The sequence below is a fragment of the Eretmochelys imbricata genome, chromosome 1, assembly GCF_965152235.1.
Source record: "Eretmochelys imbricata isolate rEreImb1 chromosome 1, rEreImb1.hap1, whole genome shotgun sequence".
In the NCBI taxonomy this organism is placed as follows: Eukaryota; Metazoa; Chordata; order Testudines; family Cheloniidae; genus Eretmochelys; species Eretmochelys imbricata.
This window is the reverse complement of record NC_135572.1, coordinates 205560355-205579402: the sequence shown is the minus strand read 5'-3', so window position 1 is coordinate 205579402 and position 19048 is coordinate 205560355. Positions and strand designations below refer to the sequence as shown.

At 46.1% G+C, this 19048-nt stretch overlaps 1 protein-coding gene across 1 annotated transcript in view; it reads left to right on the top strand.

Annotated features, from left to right (window-relative positions):
* The window catches only part of CASQ2 (calsequestrin 2), a 45543-nt gene that overhangs the window by 21762 nt on the left and 4733 nt on the right, over positions 1 to 19048 (top strand). The window contains exons 2-9 of the mRNA XM_077807335.1: positions 1372 to 1456; positions 3420 to 3520; positions 6858 to 6969; positions 8220 to 8293; positions 10377 to 10507; positions 14350 to 14395; positions 17484 to 17538; positions 18830 to 18930. Coding sequence (XP_077663461.1) covers positions 1372 to 1456; positions 3420 to 3520; positions 6858 to 6969; positions 8220 to 8293; positions 10377 to 10507; positions 14350 to 14395; positions 17484 to 17538; positions 18830 to 18930 — 705 coding nt within the window. The remainder of the gene's footprint in view (positions 1 to 1371; positions 1457 to 3419; positions 3521 to 6857; positions 6970 to 8219; positions 8294 to 10376; positions 10508 to 14349; positions 14396 to 17483; positions 17539 to 18829; positions 18931 to 19048) is intronic.

Genomic DNA, 19048 nt, shown 5'->3' with positions numbered 1-19048 from the left:
AGGGATCTTCTGGTGGGTGCTCTGCACCCACCAAATTTGCATGCATCCCCCATGGAAAGGGGGACCCCAGGGAGTCGGCCCCTAAGACGCCACTTTTGATGTGATCAGTGGGGGAGCGGCCGCTCCCCCTTCTCCCCCCCAGCTACACTCCCCCACCCCTAGGAGCCAGAGGGACCTGCCGGATGCTTCCTGGGAGCTGCCCCAGGTAAGCACCTCCGGGACTCCCCACCTCGTCCCCTGGCAGGTGCCTCTGGCTCTTAGGAGTGGGGTGGGCACCCACTACGGTGGCCCACGAGACCCTCCTGCCCGGTTCTGGGGGCAATCAGGGGACAGGGGAGCAGGGTGGATGGGGCAGGGGTCCTGGGCGGGGAGGCGTCAAGGAACGCAGGGGGGTTGGATGGGGCAGGAGTCCCGGGGGGCGGTGGTGGGCAACAACCCCCTTGTGGGGTGAGGAGGGAACCCATTGTTAAGATTTTGGCAGCTCATCACTGATTCTAAGGGACCATTCCAGGTGAAGTGTCCTGTAGTCATAGGACAAAAAGGGGGCGTTAGTGGGTTACAGATTGTTGTAATGAGCCATAAATCCAGTGTCTTTATTGAGACCATGATTTTTAGTGTCCAGCAGAGTTATGAATTGAAGCTCCCAGGCTCGTCTTTTGAAGGTGTTGTGCAGGTTTCCTGTGAGGATGAGGCCTGAGAGGTCAGACACAGAGAGCTCACCCACACATGATAGGGTGTTTTTGTCTTTTAGCATTTTCCTGTGTGAGTTCATCAAGAGCGTAGTGGGCATTTAGTTAGCATGACCAGATGGCAAGGGTGAAAAATCGGGGGCAGGAGGTGTGGGAGTAATAGGCACCCATATAAGACAAAGCCCTGAATATCAGGACTGTCCCTATAAAATTGGGATATCTGGGTCACCATAAATTTAGTGCACCGGATGAGGTAAACCACCTGTGTAGGACCTTTGGAGCCTGAAAGGTGAGTTGTGGGGAGTGTTGATCATTGTAGCAGACTCAGTGGGGATATGCCTGCAGGTTTTGCATCTGTTGTTCTGGCAGGGTCTGGTGCTGCTTTGAATTAGTGTGCTCTGGTGTGTGGGTAGCTTGCTTCTGATGATGAGCTTGGCGAGATTGGGGGGTTGTTTGAAGGCCAGAAGAGGGGGTTCAGGAAAGATTTCTTTCAGGATGGGGTCATAATTTGGGTTGTAATTGTTTGATGATACCCCGCATGGGTTCCAGTGTGGGGTGATAGGTGACAACTAGGGGTGTGCGGTCAGAGGGGAGGTTATTTTGGTATTGAAGTAGGTTCTCTTGGGGTATTTGGGTGGCCTATGTTCATGGCATTTATGTTCATGTCTGGGTTCTCCTACAGCTGGCTGCCCAGGTCCTGGAAACGAAAGGTTTCGGCTTTGGGTTTGTGGATTCCAAGAAAGATGCAAAACTAGCCAAAAAGCTGGGTAAGTGTTATCGCTAAAGTCTCTGAAAACATGCCCAGAGCACATCGGAAAGGCACCAGACTGTCAGCCCTGGAGAGGGCAGCCAACTGATTATCCACAGGACAGAATGGTAGTGACAGCTTTCCACGTGCATGCTGCCCCACCCAGCTCTAAGGGAATCATTCACTGTGTAAGGGCCAGAGGAGAGTTCAGGATCCATGGTCCTTTCCCCCATTTAGCTTCCTCGTGGAGACTGCCAACAAAGAAGCCAGGCTTTGCTATTTGTGATGGCTGGATGGAGACTCACAATTCATTTAACAGAGGCCATCAGAGTGTTGTCAGAAGGAAACAACCCTCCAATTCCCTTAAAGAACTAATGGACTTAATATATTTGTACTGTCCAGGAGAGGGCTGGGCAGTACAGACCATTCATTTCTGGGAGGAAGTGCAGGACTGGGGTGTGTTGTGGTCACCCTGCAGTTTAATCCAGGCTGATGAGATCCAGGGTGTGGCTTGCATGTGGAAGGCTGTTTGTGAGCAGCCCAGGTGGGAGCTACCTCAGCAAGGCATTGTAAGGCACCCAAGGTTGCAGGGCAGGGGTGACAGCCCCCCACTGCTCTGGACTATACCCTGGTATGTCATAGTGGCATAGATTTGAAGCAGTGATGTAGAGCTGAAACTTTCTGTAGTACATCACCAATCCCCAGGAAATCATCCAGTCCCCTAACACATCCCAAGCTCTTCCTGGAAGATTCTCTCCCCTTCCCCCCACCCCTCAGAATATGGGCACCTATCCCCTTATGACTATGCTCAGGCACTGTTACTGGATCTTTTTTTTTTCTGTCCATTTTCTCTCTCCTGTTCTTTCTTTTCAAACTCTTTTTTCTCTTACTCTGAGCATGGTGGTGTTTTTTGTGGCTCTCCTTCCTGCACCCCACTTAGCAGGAGGCTACAAACTTCTTCGGATAGGAGCATTTGCTGGTGACAGGTTGCAGCTCAGTTGAATGCCACAAGAGCAGAGGAGAATAGCTTGGTTCTGTAGCCTGCTTCTTGAGCCTGCAGCTCTATACAAGTGAGCACTCCTGTGGTTCTCTACAATAGGGGCTCCTATGGGAGGAGAGGGAACGGGACTAGCTCTCAAGAAGCCAGTCATTGCATTATTTTGTGGTTGTGGGAGCATATTTACATTGGGAATGGTAGATCTGGAGTCATACTACTTTCTCCATCTCCAGTGTTCTCCTCTGTCCTCTGCCCCCTAGACTAGTTGTGATAACCTCTACAGGGGCTTGCCTCTCTAGTTGTGAAACATTGCCTTCCCTAAAATGGATTCAAACTGATGACCTACTATAGAGGTGTAAGGTTGCTGCGTTCCACCCCAGGAGTTGCTGCATTTCAGGGGTGGGTGATATCTTTATATCTAGTCTGTGAAGCACTCTGGAATCCATCTATATACATGGTGCCACACAAACATATGCTAGACCTAGGTGAGTCTTAGAGAGTTTGAGACTCACTTTGGCTTATTGGTCAGTTCTTATTTTATACAGACTTGGCACAACCATCTCTAGGGATCCAGGCACAACAGTGAAGTCTAGATCCCAGATCTGAATCCAAACCAATTTTCTGAAAGTTCTGAGGTGTTTGGTTTTGGAATGCCAGTTAGAGCCCAAGATTATTTATTTTTATTATTTGCTTAGCAAAATTCTTGCAGTTTAAAGGGAAAGAGGCCCAAGTCATGAAGCTCACATCTGAAGCAGAAACTGAACTTTCTCAAAGTTTGAGAGAAAACTGATCCAGGGTTCCAGATCCAGCCTGTCCCTAGTTGTGACGTCTCTCAGCGGATAGATCAGATTTGTTTCCCACAGGGAACTTTCACTGACAAGTGGGCACACGCAGCTGGGCTGCTAACCATATTTTCCCAGAATGCACAATTAACCCTTTCTGTAGCATACTGACTATGTTGTGTCTCTTCATCCCCTTCTTCCAGGTTTGGATGAAGAAGGAAGCCTCTATGTCTTCAAGGAGGAGCGCATGATTGAATTTGACGGGGAACTGGCTGCAGATGTCTTGGTTGAATTCCTCCTGGACGTAAGCACAGATAAGATCAGAACTGGGCAAATACTTCCAAAATGTTTTTGCAAATATTCGCCACAAATGAGCTTCAGTCCTATTTGGAACCCCTTCTTGTCTGTTTTCTGCGAACATGCATACATATGATTTTCTTGTTTGAAAACTTCATGAATACTCCCCACCAAGGCTGACACCCAAAGTGTTCACATGGCCATCATGGAATCTCTTTGATTTTCCTCCTCCCGCTTATAAGATGTTCAGTCATCCAATCAGGGAGCAAGAAACAATGCCATGTGATTTAGGTGACCGGTCACACACCACAAAGAGTGAATAACTAGCAAATGGGAATACATTTGAATAAAGTGATCATTGATTTAGAAGAAAGAACAAATTAGTTATAATCCAAGTGTGTTCATAGGTAATGTACTAAAAATAGCTCCGTGATTAAATTATTTGCTGACCAGTTTGTCCGTCCCTAGACATGATCAGACATATGAAAACAATGAAATTGCACCAGTGTAAGTGAGAGGAGAATATGGTCGGTAGAACTTGGACCTATCAGGTTATGTTGTCTATTTCTGCCAGTGCACAAAGAGGTACTCGTGCCTGCTGAAAACACAGAAATTATGCTACTGGTCTGACAGATGCTCTCTATTTCTCTACCCTTATTCTTTATTACAAGGAGGGACATCAGCTTGGAAACAAGATCTTTGCTCTAGAGAAAAAATGTGGTCCTGCTCTATGTAGCTCCTTCAATCTGAAGAGCTCCAAGGCCTTTATCAGGGCTTGTGATTATTACTATCTACATTTTGCAGATTGGGACACTGAGAGATGACATGGCAGCCCTGAGCTCATCAGCAACCCATATCTCCAGTCCCCTCATATATTGCTGTAACCACTAGGCCACTCATTTTCTCATGAAATGCTGTCAAATCCAGCTGTTTATCCCCACCTGTTTAAAGATAAATCTGTAATGGGGGCTGGCAGCTAGTTTTCTGGAATAGCAGGAAAAACTCCATCTCTGCCTAAAACCAGCGTAAGTTAGAGGAGACCAGAAATTGGTGGCAAGAGATATGGTGCAGGGTGTGGTTTATAACAGCTTACTGCATGGATGATAGTGACGCTACTTTTAATTTACACTAGTGTAAGTAAGACAAGACAAGGCCCACAATATGTGTATGCCACTTGTCCTCAGCTTCTCATCTGAAGGATGGCACATCTGTCAGTATTGTGCTGGGTTACTGGGTCAGTACAGACTTGCAGGGAACAATGCTGCATATTGGCTTCCCACCAGAAGGATGCTACTTCTGAAATTGCTTCAGGGCTGGGCTCAGGGTAGGGATAGGGTCTCTGCTTTGGTGTGATAATGATTCTGTGGCAACGAACTATCAATTGCTGTTATAGGGTTCATATCCTCTGTCGGCCATCCACTAGAGGGCACTATAGTAACAAACACTGGCGCTGTTCTGGCTTTCCATCTAGTTTCTAGTAGGAGGTAGCAGACACACATGATGTACACCCAAGTGTCATTTATTATGCAGCACAAGTCGCTTGGTGTGATGTTTTGTTTGCTGTATTTTGACATGTGCATATAAAACATAGCAGTGACAAAAGAAAGCGAACAAAGATCTTCTCTTCTTTTAACAGGTGCCTTATAATAAAGAAAATCCTAAACAAACAAGGGACAAGAATGACAGAAAATATTTAGTGTGTGAGCAGAATTGTCCCTAAAGAAAATGGGCCCAATTCTCCCTCATACAGGTTTTATACTGGTCTATCTCCATTGGTTCCAGTGCAGTCACTTCTGATTTACACCAGTGTCACTGAGACGGCCATCAGACCAATCCTTTCCTTGTCTGTGGCAGCTTAAGAAATCAAAGGCTGAGATCTGCATTAGACTTGGGTTTGAGCTGCAGACAGGTCTGGAACCCCTCCTTCCCCCAAGTTCTGAGGTGTCTGGATCTCCAGGTTTGATATAACCCACTTTACAGATAGGGTCAGCCATAAAATTCAGATCCAGATCCAAACTTTCCAGAAGTCCCTGGTAGCATTGGGCCTAACTCTGACTGGCCTTTGAAAATTACATTGTCACCCAGCATCATTCATTTGTTTACAGTGTCTTCCCCCTTTAACCTCAACCATTTGCACTAAAGGAACTCAAATAACCTCATGCTGATAATCAATAATCAATAGTTTATTAATAATCAATAACCAATAATTGGTAGGAATTTTAACTGTGATTATATATTTAGTGAGAAGCGTTCTCTCCAGTTCAGATTAGTTTAATAATAACAGACCTCTGATAAGTCAGTTTTGATTGTATTTATTAATCAAACATTTAAGAAGGACAGTATATACACAGGGAGGCATACAATTACCAATAACCGTGGAAGACCTTCCCTGTACTTTCTAACAGCTGGCATCCAGCCTGCCAGTGATCTTACTTACCCTCTAAACAATCACACCCTTGTTATCCTTATTGTGTATCATTCTGGTCTTTATCTAATTCCTCCTTCTGGTACATACATCTCCTTACCTTATTTCCAAGGTTCCCTGTTCCATTGCAACTCTCCAACTGTCTTATCACCTAGTGGCTGTTCAGTGAATATGCCCTTTTTTGGATCATTTCATCCGTTACACATCTTGCAGCCAGCATACTGTAAGAATAGATCTTAAAAATAGCATTCAAAATAAGCGAAGGGTTAGGTTACTGCACAGTAAAATTCCAATCTTTGTTAGATATCGTTATCTTAACTGCAAAGCACTATGGGAGTGTTGCTCCCAGGCAAACCTTAACATCTTTCTTGGCCTATCTTAAGTGTCAACACTCAACCTCATCAACAGCTACTCTCCCAACCACCCCTCCAGCCTCTCTCAGCTGCTGATCACTCATCCCCCCTGCTCCCCCACAACACAAGACACCCACCATCGTGCTTCCTAACCCTCATTCCCCCACCCCACCAGGTTCTCTGTGATCCTTTGGGCTGCTGATTGCTCCTTCTGTCTTCCCACAGCAGACCTATTCCTCACCCAGCTATCCTACCCTCATACAAACCCCCTGGAGATGTCCCATCCAGGTCCCAAATTCTCCCTGTCCACCTCTTGTCTGTCAACCATTCACTTCCTTGGTCCAGACTTCTTTACTGACAGCTCTCTTTGAGGGTGCTCTCAGCCAACTCAACTCTTGGGTTCCTTGCCTCAGTGCTGGGTTGGGAACCTGCCATGGGGGTTGGGTAAGGTTCTGGCAGCAGGGAAGCAAGCTAAGACCTCCCCTTTAGGCCCTCTGTAAAAGTAGCCTGTAGGAGGCTGGTGCTGCAAACATAGGATTGCTTATCAAATACATTTGTCGTGGCAGTTGCTGGAGGACCCCGTGGAAATCATCAACAGCAAGCTGGAGCTACAGGCCTTCGACCGCATTGAGGATGAGATCAAACTCATTGGCTACTTCAAAGGAGAAGACTCTGAACGTGAGATTGACCTGTTCCTTGCTCTAGTCTGGATGGGCTTTAGGAACAAGGTGGGGGATTCCTGATCAGGGATCTTAAGAGGGGAGGGTGTGCCACAGAGGGTCAAAATCTCTGCCAACAGGTGGAGGTGGGCTGAGAGCACCTGGAAATTTCTATCTGCTCTTTTCATTTGAGCTTATTCACATGTTAAATAAAACAGCAAAAAACTGTATAGCAAAAGTATAGGTGTTCAGATCCTAATCCCACTGTAGGGTGGTAGGTGCTGCTGTTCTGGAACAAACCATTGGCCCATCTACTCTGGTTTCCTATCTCCCTGCCACAAGTCATCCAGCTAGTCCTGTATCCTGTCTCTAATAATGGTCCACGGCGGATGTTTCAGAGGATGATGCAAACCCTCCAAAACAAAGCACCTATCTGTGCAATGCTTATACTTTAGTGAGAAGCTACTCTTGACTCCAGCCAGGGAGCTGATATCAGCAGTCATAGAGGAAACTCACCCTCTCCTCCCCCCCACAGTGAGAGCTAAGGGAGCTTGTACGGTCATCCAGGAACTCACTGAAATCATTAACACTAGTTCAGCTGAACAGGACTTTCCAGCTGATGGTACATTTCTCAGACCGAGCTGCAGCTTTGTGTGTGGGAGGGTGGCTGCGGGCACGCTTGTCATGGGTAGGAGTTGGGACCAGAAATTTACCTTGCCCAGTAGGGCTGCTTGGAAAAGTATTTGCATGGCAGCATTGCCTTCTGGGATCTGTAGTTTCCATGGGCTACCCTTCTACAAAGATACCTTGGGAACCTGCAAACATTTATACAAACTATAAATCAGCACTAAATAATTCTTCTTGGTAAGTCCAATAAAGATGAAAAAGGCTCAGTACTGTTATTATCTGCAATGTTCTACCCAAGGATCTCAAAATGCTTCACAAACAGCAATGACCTTAACTTCACAACCTTCCTGAGGGGTGGGTAAGCACCATTATCCCAATTTTATTGATGGAGAAACTGAGGCACAGAGCGGTCAATTGACTTGGGTAAGGCCACACAGCAGCTGAGCCAGGAATAGACCCCAGTTTCCTGACCTCAAGGCCTATTCCTTAGCTACAAAAACGTCCTCCCTTCCCTGCTACATATTAGCTTGAGTCCTCAGGTTCCTGACTGACAAGTTCCACTGGGTTTGTGTAGAGCACAGTTGGGTCAGATACCTTTGGGATCTCTTCTTTAACACTCTTTTCTGTCTTTTCTCCTTTCAGATTACAAGGCATTTGAAGAAGCAGCAGAACACTTCCAACCATCCATCAAATTCTTTGCCACCTTTGACAAAGGGGTAAGCATCCGGAAACACCCTCCTGAGAGCTCACAGTCTCCTTTCTGCACAGCCAAAGTGCATTCAACTTAGAGTTCAGGATTAGGCTAACAATGACTGAAATCAGTGAAGTTAAGATCAGGACTTTCCCAAAGCTCAGCAGATCGGGAGTTTTCAGTCAGGGTTTTGAGAATCTGACTCTAAATTTCATCCTGAGTCCTGATGCATTACTCTGCCTTGGCAAAGAAAATTCTCTTCTTACTGGAAATCAAGAGGGGCTTCTATCCCCAGCCAAACAAAGCAGTGACCGCTCTGATCTAGGTCATTGTCTAAACACAAAGCAGGTTCCAGAGACTGTTGGCTTCAGTGGGGTTAGATCAGGGATGAATTTGTCCCAAAGAGACAATTCTGCTAGAAGTCTCTGGCCTAAATTCAGCAGTGTACATTATACATCAGGTGGAAATTAGTCAGAAAACAGCGGTGACGTCATGTAGTTTGAACCAATTTGGCATTCGATGAGTGTATAAAACAAGTGTAACCTGCTCACTGGGGAGGGGGGGATTGATTCTGGGTTGCGTGTGTAAAGTGAACACTTTAGCTATAATTTGGTGGTTAATTCTAGTGCATGTGAAAAAAGTAGACCATCCTGATTCTCCAGTAATTTCTACTCCAGACATGCACACAGCAGTATCCTGGGGTGATAGGGGCAGTAAATGTGGGGGCTTTGCAGCCACTCACCCCTTTCCCTCTGTTCAGCACTTCCAAGTGTCATACATTGGACATGACACATGTCTCTGGCCCTCCCACTCTGTCATGCATTTCCTTAGCCCTGCTGGAATGATCTTCCCGGTTCAGCAGGGCTGCAGGGACCAAATGGCATTTCCCATGCAATGACTCCTCCTACTAAATGGGGTCAGCTGTGAGGCTGTCACTGAGGACAGGGAGACTGTCTCTCCTCCTCCTCTCCCAGCCAGTGAGGATCCATTGGTAGCAGGGAGCAGAAGGTGGGTGAGTGGGATCACTCCTGACCCGGTGCCTCTCTAGCAGGGACAGGTTGTGGTACAGGGGCAGGCTAGCAGAACAGGGGATGAAGCGAGATGGGCGCAGAGTGGAGACTGAAGGAGGGACGGGGACAGAAGGCAATAGGCTTGGAAAGGGACAAGGGCTGAAAGGGGAAGCAAGTTAATGGGCTGGGGCAGACGAGGGGTAATACAGGACTCTGGGGCAACTGTGAATAGCCTCACACATGGAGAGCAATATTAGACAAGAAGGTGCAGTAAGTATTACACCGTAAGTTGGCAGGTAAAACAGACTCAACTGTGGAGAGGCCCACCCCAAGAAGGGGAACATTTATCAGCTAGAGGACAAGAAGCACATGGAAGTTTTGCCTCCTCATGGATAGGCAGGCCATGCACATGCTGGCAATGAGAAGTGCAGTCTCTAGAGACAGACCTGGGAGTCAGGATTACTGTGTTCTGTTTGCAGCTCAGCGCATGAGTCACTATGAAATTTAGGCAAGTGTCTTCATCTCTCTGTGCAGCAGGTCTCCATCTGCAAAATGAAGGTAGTAATAATTAAATTACCTGCCTCCCAGTGGGTGTTTGTAGAAAGTGGTGGGTGTACAGCACTTAGAGACATGTGGATGGGAAAAGGGTTATAAAACACAAAAGAATATTCTGCTTATCAAAAACCCATTCAGTACCCATCTCTGCAAATGCAACAGCTTGCGATAGTGCTTCTAAGATCTAGAGATGGTCCCATATGTAAAATTTGGTTCCAGATCAGGGTTTTGAACACTTCAGGTTTTAATTTGTCCCTATTATAAGGAAAAAGGCCATTGCTGCAATTCAGATGCAGATCCTGGTTTGGATTTGAAAACCAAAGGGCGAGACGTGTGGGCCCAGTTCTGACACAGTGTTTGAGGCCATTACTGTAGAAAGCAGTATTGGCAAGGGAAAGACTGAGCTATGTGTGCGACAGATGCCCACTACAAGGTATGCTCAGAGGACATCATACTCACCACTCCTCTGCAATGGGGAAGCCATTTGCTAACTCAGGTGGGTATGTCAGACCTATTCACTTGTAACTTCTGTGATTGCCACAGGTTGCAAAGAAACTAGCTCTGAAGCTGAATGAGGTGGATTTCTACGAGCCATTCATGGATGAGCCAGTTCATGTCCCCGACAAGCCTTACACGGAAGAGGAGCTGGTTGAGTTTGTGAAGGAGCACAAAAGGTACATAGCCTGCTGTTCAGGGACTGGCTGGCTCAGGCAGTTGGGACTGGCCTAGGAAGCCTGTCACCTCATGGTTGCTGGTGCCAGCCCAGACCATCTCAATAGTAAGTGAAGGTTACTACCATCTGTTAGCTGTCCAGTGGCCTATGTGACATTAATTTTGTGAGACTGTGCCTAATTCCTAGTGTACAGGTTACAGTGCCTCACAACCAGGCATTCTGAGCTAAGGATTGAATGGAGACTGAACTCCCCTCTTCTTCCCAGAGGTGGTCCCTCTAGGTCAATGGTTCTCAACCCGCAACCCATGGGCCACTTGCAGCCCAATCAGCACACAGCTGTGGCCCATGTAGATGTATAGGTAGTATATATATTGTGTGGATGCGGCCCACAACACATAGAGAGCTGCCTATGCAGCCCACAATGGTAAATAGGTGGAGAACCACTGATCTAGGTCCAGATTGAGACATACTGATAGCAGAGTGTGGAAAGCATGCACTGCTCATGCAGTTCCTTCCTTTGTGGAGAAATAGAAGGCCTCATTCTCCAGGGCTGTCAAGGCAGCACTAAATGCAGTCCAACCCCACCCCACCCCTGACTATCTTCTGCTCCTGATGTTAGAAGTGACCCATCAGCACGTGTACCGCGCTAAGACCACAGTGCACTCTTTGAGGTGGGATAAGAGGAACAATACTGTACGGTGTGCTTGTTCTGAGTTGGCTGATGAAGGAAGCTACTTCATATGTGGTTATATTGGGCCTGGTCTGGAAAAGTTTCCACTCAAGTCAATGCAAATTGTGGGTGCTCCATACTTTTTGGGATCAGACCAGCTTTATATTTGACTAGGGATGGGGCAGGAAGAAAAAAAAAACCTGGTAGCCCAAGATTCTGTATATGACTAATGAGGTTATTCCCATCTCAGGGGTTAAATCTATGTATGCACCTGCCTGTGGGACAAGGTGAATATGCACCTTTAAACATAAAGTGCAATGGAGTTCAGAAAGGGCATCGCCCCGCACATATAAATTGCTTTTCCCAGCAGTTATACGTATCCAAATTAATTTAATAGGCTATCAAGGATCAAGAAAGGATTCAAGGAAAACATGGTCACCAAAGGTCTCATGGGTCGTAAATGGGATTAGATTGATGATTTTTGCTCACGCACATGTGGTTAAACTCATTATGAAGTTTAGAGTCAGGAGGGAATTGCCCCTGGATGTGTAAGCAAAGAACTCAGAGATGGTTTCACTTTCCTCGGGAATGTTGAGGGGAGCTTCAGTCCATCAGGTAGGCTCATCCCCGTCATCGGTGTCCTGCTGTTCTTGGACTGATGTGGGAGACTTTGACCTCAGCTCTTCCTGTCTTTTTCAACACGTTCTTTCCATCAAACAGCAGGAACAGGAGGCTGATTAAACACTCAGACAAATGCCAGGCCCTGAGGTTCTCCATCTGCTGCTAACCATCAGCAATGAAAAGGAAAAGGAAAATCTCTGAGCCTCACAGATTGCAAGATGATACGGCAGGTTTGGCAGGAGGTGGGGGATGACTGATGCCATCTGCACCCAGGATAGGAAGGGCGGGGGGGGGGGGGAAGAGGTTTAATGAAATCATATATCTGTGAAAATCCAGCCCATCAAGATCCTGTTGTGTCATGTAGAAAATCTTCAGTTCCTAATGACGTGTTCCTAGCAGCTCATTTTGAGCCCCTCACAACAGACAAGCTCTTCCTATCCTGCTTCAGGACCTGGGCCATATAGCTACGTAAGACAAAACTGGGAGGTGCATTTAGCTGGAAATGGAAATGACCAGGCCGGTATGGAACATGAGGTTAAGTCAGCAGTTGACTCTGATGAGGAGTATATCACTTCCTCGCCAACAGATGAGGTACAACCCCCTCCCAGCTGAAGATGCTTTTCTCACTCCTCCCAGTTTGCCATCTCTCAACCCTTCAGAAGTACCCTAATCTGGCCTCTTCTCCTTTTTGCTGGTTCCCTACATCTCCCAGCTACTGCCTTCTGTAGGTTCCTGCCATTTCTCTGCTCGACTCCTATGCACCTCTCCTTCTATCCAATCCACCTGCCATTTGATCGTTTCTCGGTGGTCAAGTCAGCAACTGGTAACAGAGAGGCAGGTTGCACAGAGTTCAGAAAGGGAGTGTGGCAATGGATAGAGGGGTCATGTGGGAGGACAACATGTTTATGCAGAAAGAGTGTGTTACACTAGTGCCTGCTACCTAGCATCTACAAGTCCCTCAGACATTTTGTTGTTGGGAGTTCTCCACTCGGGAACTAGCCAGGTCCTGGAATCACTGTTTTGTATTGGTGCCATGGCACTGTAGAAAGTTGTCAAATGTATAGAAGCAACCACTCCCTCTCATGTGCTATGATGACTCTTCAAGGGCTTTCCTCCATCTCACAGCACGTCTTCACTAGGTACACACTCCACCCTGTGGTGAGGAGTTGGTGAATCACAACTTTGCCACCACCCCAGAGCATGCTGCTGTGATTTCACCCCAGCAGTGAGAGAAAGGAGAAAGTGGGCTAGGAAACAGGGATGTGGAGATTCAAACCCCAAAAGAAGAGTAGGAAAGGAATAGCAGAGAGAGTCTGTAGTGAATCCATGTGCTGCAGGCAACAGGCATAGTTAGATGTCTTCAGGTCAGCAGGACCTAGTGAACTGCATCCTAGAATACTCAAGGAGTTGACTGAGGAGATATCTGAGCCATTAGCAATTATCTTTGAAAAGTCATGGAAGACAGGAGAGATTCCAGAGGATTGGAAAAGGTCAAATATAGTGCCCATCTATAAAAAGAGAAATAAGGACAACCTGGGGAATTACAGACCAGTTAGTACCTGGAAAGATAATGGAGCAAATAATTAAGCAATCAGTTTGCAAACACCTAGAAGATAATAAGGTGATAAGTAACAGTCAGCATGGATTTGTCAAGAACAAATTGTTTCAAACCAACCTAACAGCTTTCTTTGAAAGGGTAACAAGCCTTGTGGATGGGGTGGGGGAAGCAGTAGATGTTATATAGCTTGATTTTAGTGAGGCTTTTGATACTGTCTCACATGTCCTTCTCATAAACAAACTAGGGAAATACAACCTAGATGGAGCTACTATAAGGTGGGTGCATAACTGTTTGGAAAACCATTCCCAGAGAGTAGTTATCAGCGGTTCACAGTCATGATGGAAGGGCATAATGAGTGGGGTCCTGCAGGGATCAGTTCTGGTTCCAGTTCTGTTCAATGTCTTCGTCAATGATTTAGACAATGGCATAAAGAGTATACTTATCAAGTTTGCAGATGATACCAAAGAGAAGGTTAAGGGGTGATTTGATCATAGACTTTAAGTATCTACATGGGGAACAAATATTTAATAATGGGCCCGTCAATCTGGCAGAGAAGGGAATAGCACGATCCAATGGAGGGAAAATGAAGCTAGACAAATTCAGACTGGTAATAGGGCGTAATTTTTTAACAGTGAGGGTAATTAACTATTGGAACAATTCACCAAGGGTCATGGTGGAATCTCCATCACTGACAATTTTTAAATCAAGATTGGTGTTTTTCTAAAAGATCTGCTCTGGGAATCATTTTGGGGCAGTTCTATGGCCTGTGTTATACAGGAGGTCAGACTAGATGGTCACAACAGTCCCTTCTGGCCTTGGTATCTATGAATCTATGAAATGAGAGCAGAATTTGACCCTCTGTCCACACCCAGAAGGGGCCTAGAGAGGTGAATCCCACTGGTAGGTACCTGCTTCATGATTGCTTTTTCCATTCACACCAGCAATATGAATAACATGCCTGCATCCTAAGAGAAGGTGCTTTTGTTCTTTTCAGAGCCACCCTGAGGAAGCTGCGTCCAGAAGACATGTTTGAGACCTGGGTAAGCACACAAGGGAGGGAAGTCTTTAGTCCCTTGAAATCTTTGAATGAGAAACAAATCTGCTCTGGCTCATGAATTGCTACAGAAAAGCTCCAAGCTGTGATGATTAGACAGCAGCATTATCCCCCAAAGCCTCTGCAGCTTTACAAGCACATTGAGTGATTATGCAGCAGGGAAAGCTTCATCCATAGCTTCCAGTGTGTAAAGTTAAATCACATGCTTAAGTGCTTTGCTGTTTGGAGCTAGACTGCTGAACCAGGGCCAGAATCGGGGATAATGGTGTTGAATGCACAGTGCCGAGGAAAATCAAAACATAATAACTATAACAATCCATCTGCTTGCATAAACTGGTCAAATGGCACTCTGGGTCAAGGTTTAAAGAAGCAATTTCCCAGCACCTTAAATAATTGCATCTTGGAACAGCTGGTTCTAGAGTACAGAAGAGGAGAAGATATTCTCAGTTCAGTGTTAAGTAATCACTCTGGCTGGTTCAAGAGGTAACAATATTGAGTCTATAATGGTGACTACAATATACTCATATTCAACGTCCTTGGGTAAGGAATCATCTATTCACCTGTAGTGTTCACAGGGTTAATTAGATAGCTCAGCCACGTAGTGTTGTTTCTGGATGGCTTATGGAACTTACACAGCATGAATTGTGAATGTTACAACAGAATATCCCATTTGAAATTCAGGCTGGAATAGTTAGATTAGTCACGCGTTACAGAAGAAATTGTACATTGATTGTAATAGGTACAGTTTGAATGAACTGCAGGTAAAAGATTCTGAAGAAATTCACCAGAAATTTGAAATAGAACATAGGAAGATAAGAACATAGGCAAGAATTCCGTGTTCTGTGAACTGGGGGAAAGTGACAGGTTTCAGAGTAGCAGCCGTGTTAGTCTGTATCCGCAAAAAGAACAGGAGGACTTGTGGCACCTTAGAGACTAACAAATTTATTTGAGCATAAGCTTTCATGAGCTACAGCTCACTTCATCGGACATTCATAGAACGAATTATTTGCTGCAAATGACTCAGCTCTAATAAACATGAGTGTGACACTGAAAGCCAGTCAGGAGCTCCAATTGTGTCCTGCATTCCGACAAATTCACTTTAATATTATTCATTCATCGTGTTTCCACTCATGGTGCTTTGCAGACATTGAAGAAGATACAATTATTTCTCCAAAGAGCTCAGGACCAACATTTACAACAGTGTCTGCTTGGCTGCCCAACTTGAGACACCTCGGGCCTCTGATTGCAGGATTAGTCCTTGAGACAATAAGGAAAGAAATGATGCAACAAAACCTTGAAGATTGAGTCATTTAGGCTTTATGTCTTGTTGGACCGAGGGTTTTCATTTATTTTTTAAATATGGTTTTGATATACTGGGTTAAGTCCTGGCTCCAGTGTTGTTAATGGTCATTTTGTTTTATCATTGACTTCAATGGAACCAGGATTTCACCCATAGTGATTTTGATTTAATATTAAATATGTCATAATATAGTCTTGAAAAAAGCATGGATTGTCAGTGGTGGAAAGTTTGCTTAATAAACACAGTGTTAAAATACAGGGTTTACATCCATTAAGGTAAGGAGATTTTTATGCACAAGAGATGAGGAGCTCGATTCTGATCTGAGTTACCCAGGTGTAAATTCAGAATAGTCACAGTGACATCACTGGAATTACTCCAGGTTTACACGAGTGCAGCTGAGATCAGAATCTGGCTCCATTTGTCTAAGGAGATGTAGATTTTTTTTTAGTCTGTTGTGCAATGATCTTGCTGGCAAATGTAAAGGAAAAACAAAACTGTAGGCTACTCAATCTGTTTGTGGTCTGATTTCTGTAGCAAATCTGCCCTAAGTGTCCCTGTGAAAATGGGAGTCCCCAAAGAAGCTAGGACAGGCCTGACACCCGCTCTTGTTTTTAAAGATAATGTTTTCCACTTAATCTTTTAGCTTGTTTTATTTTGTTGTTGTTGTTTTTAGTTTTTGATAGTGGTTTTGTCACCTCTGGGCTCAAAGGGGAAAAGAAATTAGCATTTAGATGGGAATTTTTTCTTGCATTAAAATCAATTGAAATGGAAACTGGCATCGGCAGAGGATGAAGAAACCGAGGCTTTACCGTGGGATAATTCTGAGACGACTTTCATAGCAGGTGCACAATAAACAGCCTGGCTAATACATTGGCTTTTGCCAATGTCATTAGCCAAGCCCTACTCACACCCCCACAGCTTTCATGGAGCAAATAACCCAAGCCCCTCACATCAGCCTCATCTAAGTCTGTCAGATCTCACAAAGTCACCCATCTGAACCCCTTACCTCTCACCCACCCCATCTGAGCTCCTTCACCTCTCACCTGCCCCGTCTGAGCCCCCTCACTACTCACAGTGACCCCCCTCCAAAACCTTGGGCTCTTCACCCCTTACAGAGACTCATTTGAGCCACTTCATTTCTTCCATTATTGGGAGAGGAGGAACACCAGCTGATGCTATTGGCATCACGCACCAGCCCAGAAGGGGCATGTCTGTGTGGGGGTGGGGCATGGCCATCACCCTGCACACTGACAGCAGGGCACACTGACACTGCACACTGACACTGGCAGCAGGGAAGCATTTTGGAGAGTTCAGGCTCCAGCCAGTGTAGAAAGCTCCTGTACTCACCTGGCTCTCCACAGCAAGCCATGGGGCACTAGGCCTTCTACAGGAACAATGCCTCTCCACCACTGCCAGGCCCGCAGGCCCATCCTTATCGCTCTTAGCAACTGCGTCCAAGCCTTGCAAAGTGCTCTCTTCCTCCTCCTTCTCTTCCCCCCTTCCAGCCCTAACCCTTGACGTGGTGGCCTCCTCCTCCTCTTTCACAGCAGATCCCATCCAATGCTGTGCGTTACTCCACAGCAACTCCAGCCAAACTCTTCCTTGTGGCACCTATCACCTCCACATCTCCACCCACGTAAGCCCCACCCTCTAATGTCACATCATAATTCAGACCTCATCTCCAACAGCAACCCGCACTCAAGCTGCCCCATCACCTCTCAATGCCCTCTCCTCCTCTCTCCTGACCAGCCAGTAACAGTTTTCTTGTTCACAGGAGGATGACCTGGATGGAATCCACATTGTGGCCTTCGCCGAAGAAGACGACCCGGGTAGGAGGCCCTTCCTTACCCCCACATAACTCCTGTCTCTCCCCACACCTAGCTGGAAATCTATCAGATCAGCTAGGATCATCTTTGACTTGCATTATGGTTACCTGGTATGAGCCTCACACATAGGCCCTCTTCTCAGCCCCAAGGACTTACACCTTGTCATCCCTTCTTGCAAGTTGCTTTTCCTGCAAGAATCCTCCCTCCCAGCCTCGGAGTGTGTTAGTTACACCATCTTACACTCTGTTAAACTGACTCCACATCTTGGAGACACCTTCTCCCCACCCAATCCCTTACCAATCCCAATCCCTGCATGGAGCACCTCAGGATCTGTGCTGATTCTAAAGGGAAGTCTGTCTCCCCTTCACTAGTGCAGCCACGAGGAAGCGTCGCCCAGAAGGAAGGTGTGTCTGTTGCTTTGCAGTTCAGTTACCATACCTTACCTGGCATGAGAAAGTTTCCAAAGCAAATGCAGTCTGGCAGTTGGCAAGCCTGTCAGACCAGTTCAGCAGGGCCTGCCTCCATCAAGCAGCGAGAACCCCACACGCAAACTGGGAAAAGGGAGACAGGTCCTGCAGGGATCTGGAGTCAGGATGCTTGTGTGAACTTTTAGCCAGAGAATAAGAATAGCCTCAGCAATTATATCAGTTAGGATTAAATTGCAAAGAATATCAATCCTCATGCTCCAGAGCTTAAACTGGTGACCAGCTGGGGTTAGGAAGAAATGTACCCCTCTGTGTGGTCAGCATGGCACAGACAGGAGATTCGTGAGGGGCTTACATCTTCCTCAGAAGCTTTTGACTCTGGCAGCTGTTGGAGATAAAATAATATTCTGCATGAACTATTAATTAGTTTTGGATGGTAGTTCCTAGAGTCCTACTGCACAGGCTGAGTGAGCAGAGGATGGGATTCAGGACCGTTAGGTTTTTGTCCCAATTCTGCCACTGACTTGTTGTGTGATCTTGGGTGAAGCACTTAGGATGAGATTTTCAAAAGTGCCTTAGTGATTTAGGAGCACGAGTCAATGGCATTTGTGGTCCTAAATCACTCGGGCATTAGTGAAAACCCCACCCTTCACTCGCTTCATTTTGATATCCTTGGAGGAAGGCTGCTAGAGAAGTGCAAAGCATTGTCGTGTAGCAGCCATCATCATAAGGGATGGAGGTTAGCTAGAAATTTTTTAAATAAAAAGGAGCCTTGTACGCCATCTTTAGCCTGGACATTGCAACAAAACAAGGAGCGTGTGTCGGGGTGCTTGTTTGAGAGACTGGGAGGTTCACATATATCATTTCAGATGGCTTTGAGTTCCTGGAGATTCTGAAGCAAGTCGCCAAGGAGAACACCGACAATCCTGACCTTAGCATTGTGTGGATCGACCCTGATGACTTTCCTTTGGTGAGTGGCGGAGGATCATTTCCCTCCTTGGCTGGTGTGTGTGTGTGTGTGTGTGTGTGTGTGTACTCATCCTACCAGAGAACACACAGAATGTAGAGGAAGAGAAGAGAAGATATGG